General features: G+C 41.4%; 1 protein-coding gene across 2 annotated transcripts; it reads left to right on the forward strand.

Moving 5' to 3' along the window:
- Positions 1-11,102: 11,102 nt before the first annotated feature.
- On the forward strand, positions 11,103-18,772 carry snw1 (SNW domain containing 1). 2 transcript variants are annotated; one of them, XM_071478694.1, is made up of 14 exons: positions 11,103-11,246; positions 11,727-11,880; positions 12,100-12,261; positions 12,456-12,551; positions 12,926-13,032; positions 13,270-13,374; positions 13,854-13,923; positions 14,067-14,132; positions 14,355-14,471; positions 14,587-14,728; positions 15,467-15,569; positions 16,274-16,391; positions 16,634-16,794; positions 17,936-18,772. In XM_071478694.1, the coding sequence occupies exons 1-14, from the start codon at positions 11,233-11,235 to the stop codon at positions 18,129-18,131; spliced, it is 1,611 nt and encodes a 536-aa protein (XP_071334795.1). In that variant the 5' UTR covers positions 11,103-11,232; the 3' UTR covers positions 18,132-18,772. The 2 variants fall into 2 exon arrangements, with proteins under 2 accessions (XP_071334795.1, XP_071334794.1); XM_071478693.1 differs by having other exon boundaries at positions 14,587-14,726; positions 15,462-15,569.
- The last annotated feature ends 849 nt before the right edge of the window (positions 18,773-19,621 follow it).

Consider the following 19,621-nt stretch of genomic DNA (forward strand, 5'->3'; position numbering starts at 1 on the left):
ATATTACCACCATTATCTCACAGTCAAGGCACTTGCTCCAACCCTAAATTACATCTTCCTCTCCGGCTTGCTAGCCGCTCATTTCCACTACTGTCTTTTCATTCTTTTCTCTTCCCCCCCCCCCTCTATCTTTCTCTCACACTCTGCCTTTTCTGTGGTGACATTAATTACAATACGGAGCAAGTGATGGTACTCATTGCTTCAGCATTACAGCGGGTGTATTCAGCAAATGCACAGCCTGATGAAGTGTCCGCATCGCACTGCACTGTGATTTATCACTTATTTCTGCCACAATGCTTGGGCCGATAACTCTTATTCTACACCATTTACTGCCACGACATTGCTTATGTCTCACACGCAGAAAGGAGACACATCATTTCTATTGATGCAGGCTCGGTGTGTGTGAAATGACCTCAAATGATGTAAGGATTTGCGGTTAGAGAAAGCTTAACCATTTGAATGGTATGTTGCACAAAAATAATATATAGTATGGTTATATGAGAATCAACACATGCACATGTGTTTTCAAATCTAAAGACGTATATCTATCGTATGTATGTGAATGCATATGTGCCTGTGGGCAATGAGCATGTGTATACAGTCCGGTTGAGTTGGTCTTTATTTCTCAAGCAAATGCTGTTCTTATACTGCAAGCCAACTTACACTGACTTGAGGGTTTTTCTTCAGAGTTTAATGTCAGTGAGTCCCTTCATACAGAGCGAACAAGTTTCATCTGTATATTACACTTCATACAGATGGAAAATCACAGATTGAGTAGTCATGTGAATGCACGCCTTTATAAGTGAGTGTAAAATCTGTAAAAAGATATAACAGATATCACAGTCACAGTTTTCTACCAGAGGCGTAGAATGTGAAGACGGCGGGGGAAAATAGAGAGGAAAAAACAAGACAGGTGAAATCACCTGACAGAAATAGAGGCAGACAGTCAACAGAAAGAGAAAAAGGGGACGAAGATGCGCAGACCGACTGAGAATGAGCCAAAAAGATAACAGTAATAGTAATAATAGACATGATGTGCTTTATCAGTTTAAATTAGTCTAAAGTCAAAGATGGCAGGAGAGTCTCTAATCCTTTCTCCCTCAGGTCTTGAATCACCTGCCATCCACAAAGTCACCGTCCATCCCACAGGAAGACACTCATTACAGGCTGCCATTACGTTTGACTGCATCTCTCTCCATAACCTTGAAACACTGTTCACTCAGCCAAAAACACTTCAATCCAGCGGGAGAGCAGGGTCAATTGAGTCAATGTCGAGTGACTCCTTTCTCCCAAAGGCACCGCAATTGACATGTTTTGTGTGTGTGTGTGGTCGGAGAACGTTACAAGGACAAGTGTAGGTACATCACATGGGAACATTAAGCGGTAGGTGTAACTACGTGCCTTGATCCCAGGAAAACCAGCCGAGGGAATAAAACATCAAACAAAAGTGACGCCCGGAGAAATATCCCACAGAGTCCAAGTCATTGAAGGCTTCCATGAAGATGTCTTTTATGATAGCTACACGTAGTGTGCCATGTGAGTATCTCTCACCCGCTAACTAAAAGACACAGCCAAAGAAGTCAGTGCTATAAGTCAAAAAAAAAGAAGACTCTGTCCTCCTGTTTCATCCTCAGTTCACTGTTGTTTGAGGTAGTTATTTGTGAGGACTGGATATCAGTTAGGGCATAAAACTTTTTCAAGGCATCATTGCACCATTTTTCTCCACCCATCAACCATTTCACAGTTAAAACACCCCTGTCTTTAAATAATTGAAAGGACACTACTTGGCTGCTGCCATTTCAAAATACAGTATGTGTAATCAATTGAAATGCATCACACATTACTTATTTTTTTTATTGTAGGCAGTAGAAAATTATGCATTGGACGTAACTTTCCGCAGAACACTGCTGTGCTGACCCCTAATAATAAATCTAATCTGCATTTTTTCTGCTAGTTCATTTGTAATGGAAAGTATAGCAAAAAATGCAGCAGGGAGCAACTGATGTCTAGGGAGACAGCTCACAGAGGAAGGGAGCTGTAGCTAATTTCATGCCTTGTATTTCTCTGTCATGCTTGGCTAATTCACGGTTCAGGCCGGCGCGATGAAATGCACATCCTGTGATCTTCCACAGTCCCCCCTCGCCTTGGCCTCAAGTGGCGGAGCCGGAGCTATCTTTATGTGGGGAGTCCTTGCGAATCCATATTGCGTTTTGCTTTCATACAGTGCTAATTCAGAGAGAGCCCGATAAAACCAAGGGGGAGACAGTGGTGGCAGTTCCATTTGGGTTTGCTACCCTTGACTGGCTCTGAGATGTAAATGACTATCCACCCCCACCGTCCAATGTGCCTTCTCTGGTCTTGCACTATTTGTAATTTAATACCTTTGACAGAATGCACTTGTTGGCTGAAAAAATATTTAAGAAAAAACGTCTTCATCATGGTACAAAAATAAAAGGCTATTTCAAAGAAACCATTTGACATTTCAGGAAATACTTTTATTCACTTTCTGGCAAGGAATTGGTGAGAAAATTAATACCACTCACATAACTGTACGGTAAACATGTGACTGGAACCAGCAGTCCCTTAGCATAGCTTAAACAAGCAAAACATAACGTGTTAAGTAGAAGTGTCACACAATTTCCTTGCAAACTGTAATCATTTACTTATCACACCTTACCAATTCAAAAACTAAATGCCAAAAGTAATTAGTTACATGACTCTTTACTTTACTTTTGATAGTTAGCCCAGCTTCATCAAAGGTGTTTTGAAACATCAAACAACAGAGACATTTTGGTACAAGGTAAATCCAGCCAGCAGTTTAGAGAGACTGTCCACTGCTAGCTCAACACCAGGGACGCATCTGTTCACTTCAGCTGCAAAGTTATTCATGCTGCCTTCGTAGATGCTAACCACCCCAACCACCTCGCTACACCTCCAGCTCCTGCGCTAAGCTAACGTGCAGCAGACCGGTCTAAAGCAACACAGAAAGACCAAACTGGTATCAACCTATCAAACTCCTGTTAAGACAGCGAGCAAGCTACACAAGTTACTATCAATGTCAAAGTAACAGCAAAGTACAAGATAACTAGATTAAAAACTGTAACATAAGCTAATAACTACATAGATAACCAGCTGCTGGCAATAGCTTATTTACTAAGAGCTGAGGCGTGAGAGGGGCATCAATCTTCTCATCTAACCCCTGGCAAGAAAGTGAAAAAGCATAACACCAAAAAATGCTGAATTATTCCTTTAGCTGAGAGGCACATTTGTTTAAACAGTCAGTCAGTCAACAGTTGTGGATTAGTGTGGGCTTGAGTTGCATGTGCCAACATTATATCATTAAATACCAACTCTACAACATGGAACAAGCCCTGAACGCCGCAGCTGTGTCCCTTCTTCCTCAGGAGACGGTGCCAGCTGATCTGCTACCAGGTACGTGTGGAGCGCAGCTGCACATCCTACCTCCCGTCTCCTTCACCTGTCGAAAGCAGTTAGGGCGGAGTGGCCCCATTGCACCACGCTCTACCGAAACATGTCTGGTCCCTGGCTAGAATGTAGCTGTCCCTTGGTGAACCGCGCTGGCACTTATTATGATAATGAGGTCCATTTCAGAACACTGGAAGCCTGTGCTGGGGTAGTTAAGGTTAGAGTTGAGGGAGCATGGGTGGAGGGGATGAACGGAAGAAACGGAAATGGAAGGCAAGTGTGGAAAATTGGGGGGTGGACCGCCTTAGGGAACCTCCATGCATAAAGATGAAAGCACGGGGGCCATCGTTGCTCCAACAAATCAATCAGACAGTGGTTGGAGGGCGCAGCTGGCCTGGCAGTTCCCCAACTGTGACAGGAATATGTCCCATATACAGCTGTGTGTGCGTCTGTGAAGAGATTTGTGTGCAACTATGTCCACTGACATACATAGACGAATCTTCCACCCCAGCACACACACTTACTGACTCTCAAGATGCCCTCTCCACGGGAGAAGACAGAGGGAGTTGAAGTTGTTCCTGCTGAAAAGAAGAGGGCCTCAGCGATCAAGTTACACAGTCAGAAACTTCAGTCTCTGATTGCTTCGGGTCTTGTTAAACCACCAACAACAGATGCATTGTACGGCTTCGCTGTATTCAACAAGCATCGAGTTCCAAGTGTTACATTTTCTGCAACAGCTTCTACAAGTTCCTTTACTGCTCTGTGAGCCCCACGTGGAATATCACCCGATTTTCAGTCCCTTCTTCTTGAACTGTACTGTGTTACCTTTGCTGAACATTAAACGGAGCAGAAAATGAGGCTGAACCGCGGCTGCTTTAACTTGCCTTTCGAATCCTTTGCCTCACTTCGAGGGCTCTGTCTCAAATCTGGAGCGATACATATCTCCACTGCTGGAGACGCTGCAGTTGCTGACTATCAGAACCCTTCATCAAGCGACATGCTCTGGAGATTAGCCCTATGTGCTGCTGCTCCTGCTAGCACTGCCTGCATCTCCCCTTCTCCTTCTCAAGGTCAGCGTTGAGGCGGCGAACACGAGCGCCACGTGTGTGAAGGCATGAGCGCGGCATGAAATGGGGCTTATCAGAGAGCAGCTCTGCTTACTTGTTTATTTGAACACATGCAGCAGGCTGAGTAATTGCGTAAAAAGGCTGTCAATGTGTGCTGAGAGCATTTTAATTAGCTCCCTTTCGCCCTCTCAACAACAAGCTCTATCTGAATGACAAAGCAATTTTGCCTCGATTAGGAAATTAATGACTTCCTCTCCAAATTGGGAGGCCAATGATGGGACTGCTGGTGGTGATGGGAGTCCACCTCCCTCCAAGCACCCTGAATGGGATGTGCACTGTGCAAGTTGGAGGAGGTCCAAATACAGAAGGGGGAACAGTATCTCAGACAGGCCGCCTGCTGATGCAAAGAGGCCCTGACTGGCCGCTGCTGGCTCCCTCTCTCTCGCTCTCTGCTAATGCCTCCTCTGGCACCTGCACAGAGCTGCGCACAAGCACACTCGCATGGAGAAAAAAAAAACCTACAAAGATACAGCATCATCTCTCCACTTCGGTGTCTGTCTCTTTCTCATGCAAAACAGATGCAGTGTAGTAGAGCTCAGAGTCGTGGAAACACCTGCAGGCATCTTTGTTGTCACTTGCTAAAGTGTATGTGCTCGGATGCGCGCGCGTGTGTGTTTGTGTCTGGAAGCCTGACAACCCAGCTTTGAGTGGTGCTGCCATCTAGTGGTGAACATATTAATTGAAGTGCACAGTGCATCTCATTTATCTGACATGGGCCATTCATCATATAATAAGCTGATGGGAGAATAAACACATTACTATTTCACATGCTCATACTTTAATGTATGAAAAAGGGGAACATGCTATCAAACAATCCTGTAGTTAAGGGAGTATTCCTATATTTCATCCTGCACAAAATACCTTTACATCATATCCAGTTTTGCTAACAGATTGATCAGCTTTTTCCATTGGATGTAGATGAATGAATGTGTTTAACACATGATTCACAACCTTAAGCAGCAACAAAGAGTCTGCAATGTGTAAATGTGTTTATGCTATTTGCATCACTGCATAAACTACACAGTCATAAACACTGGATCATCCATTCTGCTGCAGACTTAATCATCCATTCCTGTGACCTCATTAGTTCTATAAAAGAAATGTAGGCATATCTGTGATAGAGCAGCTCAGTGAAACAAATTCAGGGTGGGAAAATATCAGGGCACAACGATGACAAGTAACATTTTTACTTTATAGTGTGTCATGCCAACCCTCTCCTCTTCCTCCCGAGGGCTCCCATGGATGTTCCCCATCTTTTAGATTAAAGGCTCCAGTGGCAGTGCCTGCAGTTTGTTTAGCCCTCATAAGCTGAGCAAGCCCTCTGCTGACCTTGTTTGGCCCTGTCTCTCTCTCTCTGGACTCCATCCTGGTACTAGCAAAGAGGAGCACTGAGCAGGACCGACTCCAATCTGGGAAGGCGAGATAGCATTGCCCGCAGCTTCAACAACACTGGGTTAAGGTCAGTGGTAAAGGTTAAGCAGCCATTAAAACAACTTACAGTTTCTCTCAGTCTGCTCCTGCTTCTCTTACCCACTCTGTAGCATCTTTTTTTTATGTTAATCTTCTTTTGTCTTTGCCCTATGTCCTCCCTCTTGTTGCACAGTATAACCACACATACTCAAAAATTACAATAGCAGTATATTCAAGAAATTCACAGACAGTAGCGAGAGACAGTCTGTGACTGTTTTGCATTAATGACAAGTCAGGGATAACCAGCCAGCACATAAAGTAGCTCTCCATACCTGTCTCTTGGATTTACAGATGATATTTTGCTCAATATCCGGGAACACACATCCATGTAATTCAAACCGATTCCCTTCATCAAAACAGCTGCAGAAGGTAACAGTAACTAAATTCACTGTGTAACCACATTTGACAGGTAAGGAGTGAGTGGAAATGGACTTAAACTAATCTAAGACCATCTTCCTGCCATCTGTAATCTGAGTTGACACATAGTAGAGAGGCTATACGAGATTGCTATATGAGAGTGTAACAGTGAATAAGCAAAGTGCCACTATAGCATTGTTTCACTTTGTCAAGCACGCTGTGCCTCATACTGTAAACGTCCCCTCGAGTATCTCAGATTATGTGTGTGCATACATATTATGCATGCATTCAATGTGTGTGTGTGTGTCTGTCTGTCTGTCTGTGCGTGTGCATTCACCAGACTGGGAACTTGCAGGCTGCTGACCCACTTTGAGTTATTTTCATTTTTCATTCACTCCCCATGAGCAGCCACAAGGCTCTTGCTTTCTTTCCACTTCTCTCTATTTTTTTTTCTTCCTCCCATTCTCCTCCCAGTATTTACCAGGTAATAATTGTGACATGAATCATTTCCGACAGGGAGGAGCTCAGCTTTGAGAGCAAACTCCCTCTACAAAAGCCAGGGAAGAGGAAGAGAAACTTTCTTTTGATTCCCACAGCTCAGGAAACTGATGAATTTACAAGTGCTCCCTGTATCTCCGTGTTTGACTGATTTTAGTGGAACAACATGAGTGTCTGGAGTAGGCAGGGTGTTTACTGGGAGCATGAGATGTTGTATGCAGGGAAAAGACAATCCATTTGTATCTTTCACATTTTTTGTTTTTTTACAAATGAAGATTGTGATACAAAGACAGTAGAGTCTAACTTTTCTGGCAGGTCTTGCCTTCTAACAGTTCTGACAGTTTGCAGGAACACACTCAGAAGCATGTGTGTCTTAGTGATATGACAATGTATATATCATCACCACATTTTTAAGTGAGGAAACCAAAAACATAATAGGGCAAACTTACTTTTCAGTATTTATGTCATTGTAGGTGAAATTTGGCATAAATACATGTAAGAAAATCATAAGAAAAAAAACATATATTTAAAATGGTAGGTGATAAAACAAAATATCCATATATTGCCCTGCACTTCTGCCCCATTTTCACCACCATATTGGAAACCATGCCACCAGCGATGGCTCACCTGCACTATATTCAAGGCATGACCACCCGACACTGACGCGTTGCTCTTGGACTTGTTCAGCACCTGTATCTCTGGTGCTATGCAGTGATTTCACTGGCTGAAAGAAGATTGAGTCTCTTGATGCCACTATCCTTCTTTGGAGGCCAAGGATCCACAACGCTCCATCCACCAGGGTGAAGGCACGATTAGAACTTTGCATGTCTCTGTCCTCAGTTCACCGGTTTAGATTTTTGGCCCATCAAAAGGTCCAAGGATGAGTGTTAGGGAAAAAGAGGGGAGAAGAGTTGGTGCAACTAATTACCAATTCTAAAAAGGACTATCAGGTATATAAATGCTACTAGAAGTGTGCACTAGTGTACAAGTGCACTGTATACCATTAGTGAGGGAGTCACAAACAGTCTTTCACATGGAAATATTTGCATATTAATGCGTATTCAGGAATTATTGCAGACATTTGTATGACTTCAGGTCTATTTTCATTCAGACCAGAAAATGCGTATTTTTATTTGAATGCTTTTCTCTGCATTATGTGTCTGTTGCTCTTGCTCCCCTCCAGTACTACCCCCCTTTGCTCTCGTCCGTCTGTGCCCTACAGTGGAGCTGGAGATGGAGCATGTTGAGGTATCGCACAGCAAGTTGCTGCTTCCCTGAGCCCCCATGCCCTACTATTGCTAGGAGCACTGACATAGCCAGTAACCTTACCACCTCCACGTTGGCTTGCATCAAAGCCCTCTGACACAACCTCAACTTAAGCAACACAGCTGGCAGCATGTGGATGACCCCTCCTACTGTTAGTCTGACCTTATGATGAAGACAACAAAAACCGTTTCTGTAGCTGTCATGGTCTGACATTTAAGACGCTGAGTTTATTCCAGTAAATGCTGCTTCTCAGACGGAAGAGAGGTGCAGTGTATTGGCCCTTGTCTCTGATTTGTAAATCCCACTCAAGGGAGAGGTTATGTGTTTCATTCAGAGGATCCCATTGGGAAATCAATGAATCAATAAAGCTGTTATTTGAGGAATATGACATAACCATTGTTTATTTTATTTTTTTTTTTTACCAATAACTGAACTCAAACATCTCACACCACCCTCAAGAAAACACTCAAAAATCCCTGGAGGGTGATTCCAGTTGAGCGGTGAGACGATGCCCACTCCATCAGTCATCCTGCAGCAAGACCAGGGAGGGGTAGACAGAATGGTATAGAGCTCCTCAATGCCAAATGCCAGACACGGTTGAAGAGAGAAGCACCCAGATGATTGGGTTTATTAAAAGCTTTGTTGTCCCGTGCCACAGCCTGGTGATTGATCTCCTTTGACGTGTCCTTTTACCCTGTGTCACATTAATAAACTACGTCTCTGCTGAGAGACTGACAGACTGCCTCCTCCTCCGAGAAACAGAGACAGAGAGGAAGGAAGAAAGATGGGAAGGGAGCGGAGACAGAGGAGATAGAGAGGTGGAAATGATGCAGACAGCCAGATTAGCATCGGTAGAAAGAAAGAAAGAAAGAAAGAAAGACCAACAAGTTGTCAGTCACAGCAGCAATGTCACTTTTATTGCTGATCATTATAGCAGGAGAGCCCGAGTCAAGATATTCATCACATTCATCATAATAGTAGAGTCTATTATGGCGATATTACAAAATTCTCCTATTCCATGGCAAGACGCATTCTGCAAACTTTTATGTCCTCCGTCTGTTTAGTAGTCTCAAGTGAAACATATATGCCTTAATGGCAGCTGAGACTGCAGCAGCTTGAGGGTTTCCTTCTGGCTATTTTTCACAGGATAATGTCAGCTGTCCTTCCTGCTAACACTGTTTTGTTACCCTGTACGTAGAACCAGGTAGAATGTCTGGAGTAGCTCTGGGGTGGAGGACAGGAACCAACCAAATCCTGAAATCACCTGTGTGTGCCCCAAACTATCAATAGGTTGCTTTGTTTAAAAGCACAGAGACCGCTCTCAGCATTTATGAAATTCCAGTAAATAAGAGCCCAGAAGCCCCATCACTGTGGATATTGTATAACATCAACATGTATGAAATTCTATCAATTGACCATTAAACTATATCAGATACTAATGTTATACTCCAGATGTGTTAGGTTTGTACAAAACTCATTTTAGATGCCTGTGATGTATACAGACAAACTTTCACTCATAAGGAACCATGTCAATAGAAGTGTTATTTGTCAGCTGCAGGGAATCAGACCTGTTTGTTATTTTCTTTGCTGTGAAAAATTTTAAGCATAACAATGTGATGCAAGTTCCGTCCACCTCCATCAGCTGTCAGCTGCAAGTCCCACAGTGAAACTCTAAATGGACATCCAACTGATCTCAAAAGCATTGATTGTACTGTGGAGCCTTAGAGCCTTTAGCAATATTTACTGACAGCTGCAAACACACAGTAAGAGCGTGAGATGTCTTACCTTAAAACAGCTGAAGAGGAGGTTTCTGTCTCGAGCTATTGAACATTTCCACCCATTTCTTTTACAGTTTGTGCAGCGTATGGCACAAAAACACCTCCCTGTGTTGATCTTCCAGTTAAACTCTCAGTCATGTCATGATGTCACTCACAAACCTGTCTATATTTATACCGTTATGGAAGACCTAAAGGTTGAACTGACACGGTGGTGACACGTTTTGAGGCCATTAAGCATATTCAAGATATAATTAATGTTTCAATACAATGTTTTTGTCTGATATCATAAATGGCCCAGTATATACATTTTCTTCCCAGCAGACATATTGACATGTCACAGTAGGAAAAGTAAATGAATAAATAATAGATTCCATTTAGCTGCTGCAGTTTCAGGGTCCTGGTATTGTGAATGCTACCTCACCATCACACTGTCATAGGTAATTAGGGGACTGAATAGAACTGAGCCATTGTTAATGTTATTATTAACACCTGTGCTTTTTCTACTATGGCAAGTCAAAATGCTGTGGAAAAGGGTCTTTAATGTGGATATCTGTGAAAGAGATCTGCTTGTAACCCAAGACAAGTCAACTTGAATTTACTTATGAATGGATTTATGAAATAATATTTACTGGGAGTGAATGTCTAAGCAAAGATTTGTAGCTATGAGTTACTTGCTGACTGCACTCTGCTGCTCTGTTTGCTATATTACCAGACTCCATGACTACTCAGAAGCAATTTCACAGACTCTTCAGTGAGATTTATCACTTTGGATAGAAACCAGCTTGCAGAGAAATACAAACCTGCTCTGTTAAATCAAACTTTAAAGCCATGTCTCTTCTCCCTCTGTTCATAGCTGCTGTTTTCCTCCTGTCATATAACTTATTACATTCTCCCAGAACAAATAAGTAAACAGCACTCTTTGGATCTTGACCTATACTAAAGAAACAAAATGTTGGACTAAGGCTCCTATAAACTTTGCCTATAAGTTTGTGATGGTTTCTCGTTTGGGGGAAGAATTACATAGCACTGAAATAAAAACTAAAATTGTATCTGACACTACACTGTCTATTCTATTCTATTCTATTCTATTCTATTCTATTCTATTCTAATCTATCTCACTGAAACAGGCTTTAGTGGCATAAATGCTGCCACGGTTAGATAACTAAATTTCACAATGCTGATTATTTCATTTAAACTATATAAACTAACAGAGTAAGCCAAATTCTATTCTATTCCATTCTACTCTATTCTATTCTAGCCCATGCTTGCATCGCGCATGCTCAGTTCTTCGCTAGGGAAGAAAGGGGAAAATGTCGCTAGCGAGGTGAGTCCCGCGACAAGGCTTTTTGTGTTTTTAATCAACGAAATTTTTGTTGTATGTCGTTTCTACTGTGTGTTGTATGATGTGTAGTTTGTGCTTAATATTTAACATTAATTTTTTTTGATCTATCCGCCGTCGTTACCTTGTTTTAATGAAAGCTAATGGCATAAGCTAATGCTAGCTAGCTGACGCTATATGTCGTAAGAACAAACGTTTGGCATTAGCCAGCTAGCTTAGCAGTACACAGCCATTCACACAACGTAAGTTTATCAACTGTGTAACAGTGGTGTTAGCTAAATGGTTCGGTTGGGCTCTTTACATTTGTATCAGTTTGTTCACAGCTCCTAGCGAGCTAGCAGTTTAAACACTAACGCTAAAAGCTACTCCGTGTCACTAAGCTAACGCCAGCTAGGCCCTACAGCCATAGCGGTAGTGGAGCCACACAAAACAATGCAACTTACACTCGGCTTATTCTACGTGCAGCTTTTTACCGGCGCCGACCCAGCTGTCTCAAGACCAGCTGGAGGCAGAGGAGAGGCTCCGGGCCCAGAAGTCCTACTCGACTGCCCTGGTTTCATCCCTCAGAGAGCCTCCTCCTTACGGACACAGAAAAGGCTGGGTGCCTCGTTCACTTGAGGTAAATAATTCAATTTAATCATGAGATTCATAGTTATTTCTAACGTGGGAAAACAGTTTGATGAAGTGTGTTTTCTCAATTGTTTGGAGGTTAGGGGAATTTTTCTGTCTGATGTCATACACCTGGATGACTAGAAGAGTCATTGCCAAACAACAATTCAAGACTAGTCAACACTAAGTTCATCTTCTCATCTTGTCTGTAAAATCTGTGTTTCTGCAGGACTTTGGAGATGGAGGAGCTTTCCCAGAGATCCATGTGGCCCAGTTTCCTCTGGAGATGGGTAGGAAGAAGAAGACATCCAATGCATTGGCGGTGCAGGTGGATGCCGAAGGAAAGATCAAATATGATGCCATTGCCAGACAAGGACAGGGCAAAGATAAGGTACACAGGCAAATGACTGATTCTATTCGATTCTATTCTATTCTATTATCCATAGTCAGATTTTCCTATCGTCACACTGTGGTATTGCTAATAGCAGATAGGATTGTATCTTGATTTGTTTATGGGAAAGCAAAGTCTTGTTTAGCATCATTAGTCAACTATTTCTAAGCTTTTTTCATTTGTCATTGTTGCAGGTGATATTTAGCAAGTACACAGACCTTCTTCCAAAGGAAGTTCTAAATGAAGACACTCCAGAACTTCAGAGGCCTGACGAGGAGGCTGTACAAGAAGTAAGACATGTTGGAGTGTCTGTGTGTGTGTGTGTGTGTGTGTGTGGCGAAAAAAACTGTTACAGGCAGGTTGCCTTTAGATCAAGTTAATCATGCGACTGTAGACTTAACTATTCTAAGATAATTTACTCAAGTATGCTCCTGTTATCCATTGATCACTGCAAAATTCAAGATGATGTTACTGTATAATCAAATCTGTATTCTGTAAAAGTAAAATAATGCAGACTCTGAGTTGAACTGTTAAACACTTTCTCATTAGAATCACAATCAGAAACAGACAGGTTTTGGTAATATTCTATTCAGTTCGGGTTTGTGAGGTAAATTTGATATTCAGTTCGCATCTAAACGTGGTCATTGTTGTGTGTCCATTGTAGCTTACAGAGAAGACCCGTGCTGCCCTGGAAAAGCAGGTGTCTCAAAAAATTGCCGCTGCCATGCCTGTAAGAGCTGCAGACAAACAAGCTCCTGCACAGTACATCAGGTATGTGTTAGAACTTTAACAATTTCAACACCATTTTAGAAAAGAGAGTCAATGGGGAGAGTATGGTTAATTTACATCTATGACTTCATATATTGATGTCACGGGATTGAAGGTAGCAATTAATAAGAGTACCAGTTCCCAGATTCTCTCTCAGCTGTATTTGTGTATGTGGATTAGAGTAAAATTTTTATGCGTGATGACACATTTCTTCTTCTTTTTCTCTCTTCTCTCTTCAAGATACACCCCATCACAGCAGGGAGTAGCTTTTAACTCAGGGGCCAAACAGAGGGTGATCCGCATGGTGGAAATGCAGAAAGATCCCATGGAACCTCCACGGTTCAAGTAAGTAAACATGTTGCCGTCTTTACACATGAAGTGTAATAAGGAGGCTAATAAGGAGTATTGTATCATAGTTCTCTTGTGTTGATAACTTATCTGTTTAAGTTGAGCATCAAATTATGGCCAAAGGAAATCTCAGTGTGATGTATTAAGTACTATGAAACCTGATCAGATTTAAAAGAAGCATTAAAAATTAAAACACATTTGAATCATTTTGGGTGGATGTAAGTAAAGTCCTCTCTTGAATGAGGTTCCCATAAAAATCTTATTTCATAATTACAGTAATAATTACACATATTCAGAGAGATGTATGTCTAAAGACACATTATGACAGTTCAAAGGTCATGGTTTGTCATTGCTGTCTTTCTGTTTTTTTCTTCTGAAACTCTTTAGTATTTACATACTGAATAGATAATAATGCTCACCTCTTTTCATAGGTAATAATGTATAATATATGATGTATTGTTGTTTGTGTGTTTCAGGATCAACAAGAAGATTCCCCGAGGACCTCCCTCTCCACCTGCCCCTGTCATGCATTCTCCAAGCAGAAAGGTACAGTTAGTCATACACATTTGAAAATGTAAAATTGGCTGTGAGACATCTGCTTTTAATACAACATTGATACATTTAAAATGAAGTTGCTTGCAATGTCCAATAGACAGTATGTTTGACTTAGTCACTTCCTTTGTTTTTAGATGACAGTCAAGGAGCAGCAGGAGTGGAAAATTCCTCCGTGCATCTCCAACTGGAAGAACGCTAAGGTAACTTGACACCAGAATTATATGAAACACTGCTTGTATTTCTAAATGTCACATTGATTGTCATTGCGAGTAGTTCATGTAGGCATATCTACACTTGTTGTTTTTGATATATTGCATAATTTGTTTTAGGACCCCAGGTCATTGTCATTTTGGTTGTGTTGCCCTGCTGCCCTTTCTCTTCTCTGCTAATTTCTTTCTCTTGATGTGCTTAATTTCTCTCAGGGCTACACCATTCCTCTTGACAAACGTCTGGCTGCTGATGGCAGGGGGCTGCAAACAGTTCACATCAATGAAAACTTTGCAAAGCTGGCCGAGGCGCTGTACATTGCTGATAGAAAGGTACTGCACCATCATTCTGACTGATCTGAACAACAGTTCAGAATTGTAGCATTGCCTGAAGTATGCACCTTTTTACCAATATATCTAAATAACACAATACTGGTTGTGTCTTCAGGCCAGAGAGGCTGTGGAGATGAGAGCCCAGGTAGAGAAGAAGATGGCCCAGAAGGAGAAGGAGAAGAAGGAGGAGAAACTGAGGGAGCTGGCTCAGATGGCTCGAGACCGCAGGGCAGGGATCAAAAGCCATGGGGACAAGGGTGAGTCCTGGAGATGAGGACATACAAGTAGAAAAGTTAGTTTGTCAGAAGTTCTCAATCACATGATGCTAACTTGTGTGGTTGTTTGACATCTGTTGGTGTGTGGTTCTCTGAGCAAGTGAAGACTCTGCTGTCAGTGTAGTTACCAGTTCCAAATCTGGAACATGAGTGGCATAAGTGATGACAACATTTTTCACCCTGCTGGTGTTGACAGGACCAGTAAGCTGTGAAATGATGTTTCCACTTCCCTACTGATAATTCACACATTTTAGGGGAAGAAAAATCAGTGTTGCATGTCCTGCTTTTGTACGTGCTTTTTGAATGTCCATTTTAGTTTTCTTACATTGACTCTGGCAACGTCAGAATTTACATCTCTACATATAAAATTTGATATAAATTGTCTCATTTCTAACATGTCAGCTGTTTTTGTCTTGCAAGTTTACTGAGCACTGACAGTTTCTCTTCACTTTATCTTCCCACTCCTGCTGTGTATCAGTCCCCTTCCTCACATTCTTCCATTTCTATACCATCTATTTTTTTTCTCCATCATCCCTAACTTCATCTACAACTGAGCTCCACTTCTCTCACCTGTTTTCTCATTTCACTCTGTCTTTCTCCCTTTATATCCCCATGTTTCTTGTCGCCTCTGCACCATTTCACATCATCTGTCTCCCACTCACTTCCTCGTGTGGTTTTCTTTCTTTTTTCTAAATTTCCTTTTTGTGTTTCATGCGGCAGGTGGCGAGGACAGCGAGGCCAGGGAGCGTGACGAGATCCGCCATGACAGAAGGAAAGAGAGACAGCACGACAGGAACATTTCCAGGGCTGCTCCTGATAAGAGGTGCTGGACACGCACTTTAAACACACCGCATGTGAACTCACCCACCCCTCCTTTACACACACACACACTCACACTCACACAGGTACAGATGTACTGCTCACTGCTGAATCATTCATGGGGCCAGCAGTAATACTGAACAAATGCAGCAGGATCCAGCAGAGTACTCGGGCAGTAGCCCTTGTCTGCAATGATCCAAAGACGTGTGCATGTGAGATGCGTTATCAGTGTGTGTATCAGTGTGTTAAGTCTGTGTGTACACTGTCAGGTGGGCAATTGATGGAATTGTGATTCCCTTGACGAGTGGAGGAAGTGAAATTCAGAGGAGAGCTCATTACAATCACAGGTCCAGCTGTCAGAAGGCAGAAACCTTGTTATCGTAAAATTACCTTTCACTTAACTTTGAGATGGCTGTTTGCTGAAGGACAGTCGAGACATTCAAGTCACCAAGAATTGAATGAAAAACTTCAGCAGCAACCTGTAAACCTGCAGGCACACATAAAACTTTTAGGCCAATTTAATGTTATTATTTTTTATTATTATCAGTGTACATTATGTAACAAGACTCTATATAAAAATATAATACTTATAGAATAGAAGTAGCTCTTATCATGTTTCTAGGAGTTATTTTTCATTTCATTGTTATGTGTGTCATTTGTTTTTGCTCTGAATTGTTGCTTAAACTCACACTTTGTTCTTTGTTCCAGGTCCAAGCTGCAGAGAGACCAGGAGAGAGATGTCAGTGAGCTCATTGCTCTGGGCATGCCCAACCCTCGTTCCTCTAGTGAGGCCCAGTACGATCAGAGACTCTTCAATCAGAGCAAGGTTAGAACGTTTCATACCTACTTCACTTCATTAACATCAGCTCAGATGATTTGTGTTAATTGGAGAAGAATACAAATATGTACAAGGCTGAATACTCAGCTCCACAACATGAGGAAAAGTAGTTACAGAGTAAAGACACTTCATAATCCACTAGTCAGTGGATGTCTCAAAAGTTATAGCTGTTCCATTGTGATGCAGTGTTATATTTTGCTGAAAGTATCTCTTCCTTTCTCTCTTTCCAGGGTATGGATAGCGGTTTTGCTGGTGGTGAGGATGAGATGTACAACGTGTACGACCAGCCGTTCCGCAGCGGCAGAGACATGGCTTCAAACATCTACAGGCCCAGCAAGAACATAGACAAGGACGCCTACACAGATGACCTCGATTCACTCATGCACAACAAGTACAAAGAATTACATTGTCTTTTCTATACGTTTTCTTATAGTTTATACATTTATTTTACTTACTTCTACATTAATGTTATTATTATTACATTCGTATTTACCCTTTACTTGGTCTTAACAAAGAGAGGTTAAGGTTGTTTTACATCAAATATTGGTGCAGTCAGCTGTTTATTAACACACTGATGAGGTAAACATGATGTAATTCTTAATGCTTTAGGGAATAGTCTTAATGTAAAAATAAAACCTAGTTATTAATTAGATAAGTGTAAACACCATAATGATTTAATAAGTTAAGAGTAATGTATAATAAAGATGCCATAAGTTTTTCCCACATAATAGATTTGGAGTACCTTGTAGCATTGATATTAATATCAATGGGGAAAAACATTGTTTAGAAACCACTTCAACTTAATGGCATTAATCACATTATTAGTTTAACTGGCTGTGTTTTAATGGAGATCACAGGACATTAGCTGAATAATGGGGCTCCTCTCTCAGAGGGAATAGTTCATTTCAAAAACCTGGTGTGAATTTTTTTTTTCTGGAATATTGCTAAATATTACCTGAAATTATTTCTCAACTCACAATGGATCCCAAACCCCATGTTTTGAAAACAGTTAAGTTTTACTTTTATCAGGGGGTTAACAGGACTGCTGAAGTTTTAACCTTCTCTAATATGATTCAAGAGAATAACAATAAAAGCCTGAAACATTTTGAGGTCATTCTAGCTTTATTTTGAGGCACGAGGCAAGCATGCACATGATGTCCCAGCAGGAGACCTTGTCCTTGGGGCAGCAGTGCCACACTCTACTACCCGAGCATAGCCTGTCCCATATGTTTAGTCACCAGCTTGTCATTGTCCTCTAGGAATGGCTGGCTGCAGGGTGCTACGCCATTGTGCAAAACAATGAAAAGAAAATCTTTGACTTAAGCTATTTTCCCTGAGACATATAAACATATGTCCCATGGGATACCCTAATATTTTGAAATCAGCCCTGTTTTTCTGCTCATAGGTTAAACAAGAAGCAGCCTGTTAGCAAGTAGTTTGTAGTTTCAATCCTGTCCTTTTTGTTGCTTTGAGGATGTCCACAATAAAGAAAACTTTTGCAGCATATTAAAAACATTTTTTCTGTCCAACAGCCGATTTGCTCCAGGAAAAGAGTTCTCAGGTGCCGACCATGGGCAGAGGCGGGAAGGACCAGTCCAGTTTGAGGAGGATCCTTTCGGTCTGGACAAGTTCTTGGAGGAGGCCAAGCAGCACGGCGGCTCCAAGAGGCCCTCCACCAGCAGCCGCTCAAAGGACGACTACCACGACAAGAAACGCAGGAAGGAGTGAGGACACCCGGGCATGGAGTCCATTCAGGACAGTTAATGGCATGTTAGAGGATGTAGTCTGCACCCTCTCAGTATTTGAGAGGGGTTTTAATATGCTCAAGTTATCAGGAATGTGTCCAATTTTTGTTTTCTTTCAATGTAAAAGACGGTGAAAGCTGCTTTTTTTGTCTTTTTTTTTTTTTAACATTTGTTAAGAACATGTCGAGCATTCTTGCTAAATATGACATGAATAAACATGTTAAATATAAGGCAATTGGAGCTGAAGCGATAGCCTGTGAGATCTGAGATCAGGTCACAGGTCATTTCAGATGTGGGCGGTAATAATTGGTGATATTTGGGCCCAGAAAAAGTGTAGATTTTAGTTATTTGTTTGTTTTTTTTTAAACATGTATACAGACCCAAGAGAAACTTAACAGGAAGTGTTCATATTTACCTTTGTCTCTTCTTTCTCCCACATCTCCCCCTTTGAGTTTTTGTTAGCTGTGTTTTATTTAAACCCCTGGTGTATTTGAGAGCACAGTTGCAGCCCACATTTGATGACAGGTATGTACAGTGATATAAAGTAAACCTGTAAGATGAAAAGCAAACCAGCTTTATAATTCTTGTATATTACTACCAATGGAATAAATTTCATATAGTGTGTGACTTGTATCTTTTTGTATTTCTTATAAAGCAAACTGTTATGTTGGGTATTTACAAATTCAGAAATGATAGTTTTTCGACGTCAGTGTCTTTCAGTCAAATTTAGAGCAGTGTGTGTGTGATGTGTAATTGTTATAGTTTGCTCGTCTTAGACTTCCCCTATTTTAATTTTTTCTTGAGTAATGTGTCCCATTAACACAGATGATTGAAAGCCCAAAATGTATTCAGAGAAGCCATCAATTACTAAGTGTGAGTGGTGACTTTTTTTCCCCACCAGAAATGGGCTCTACGATTTATGCGATGATTAGAGCAAAACTGGTTCCATTAATTACAATTAATTATGATTTATGCAGTCTGACAGTTTTATTTTCCCAGGCTTTGGAAAATAATCAACGCGGCATTACACAGCCCAGCAGACCCACAAATCTCTGCACAGTGCCATCTTTCACTCATGCCTGAATAAGGCTCAGACAGTTGTTGTATGCACATGATTTATGTTTTTTTTCAATGGGCAGTGTTTGTGGTTATGGCTTGCTGTATTAGTGCAGTATTCTGGATGTGCATGCCATGTTTTAGTGCTGGTCTTTTGCAGCCATCAGAAAATTTATAGCCCCAGAACTCTAAAATAACATATTGAGGAGCTTGAAATCAGACAGAGTCCAAGCCAAAAGAGATTAATTATATTGGGATATCCAAAAGGATCATTGTACCGGTACAATTTTCTGCATGAGCAAAAGTGTACAAATGTGATAACTCCTAGGTTTATATCCAACTTAACATTTTATCTGAGCACATGCTGTGAAATACTAATGATTTTTTTTCCAACAGTTTTTTTCTCACTTCATTTTG

The sequence above is a fragment of the Trachinotus anak genome, unplaced genomic scaffold, assembly GCF_046630095.1.
Source record: "Trachinotus anak isolate AG129_WGS33_773 ecotype Australia unplaced genomic scaffold, CSIRO_AGI_Tana_v1 ptg000005l, whole genome shotgun sequence".
Taxonomy (NCBI): Eukaryota; Metazoa; Chordata; class Actinopteri; order Carangiformes; family Carangidae; genus Trachinotus; species Trachinotus anak.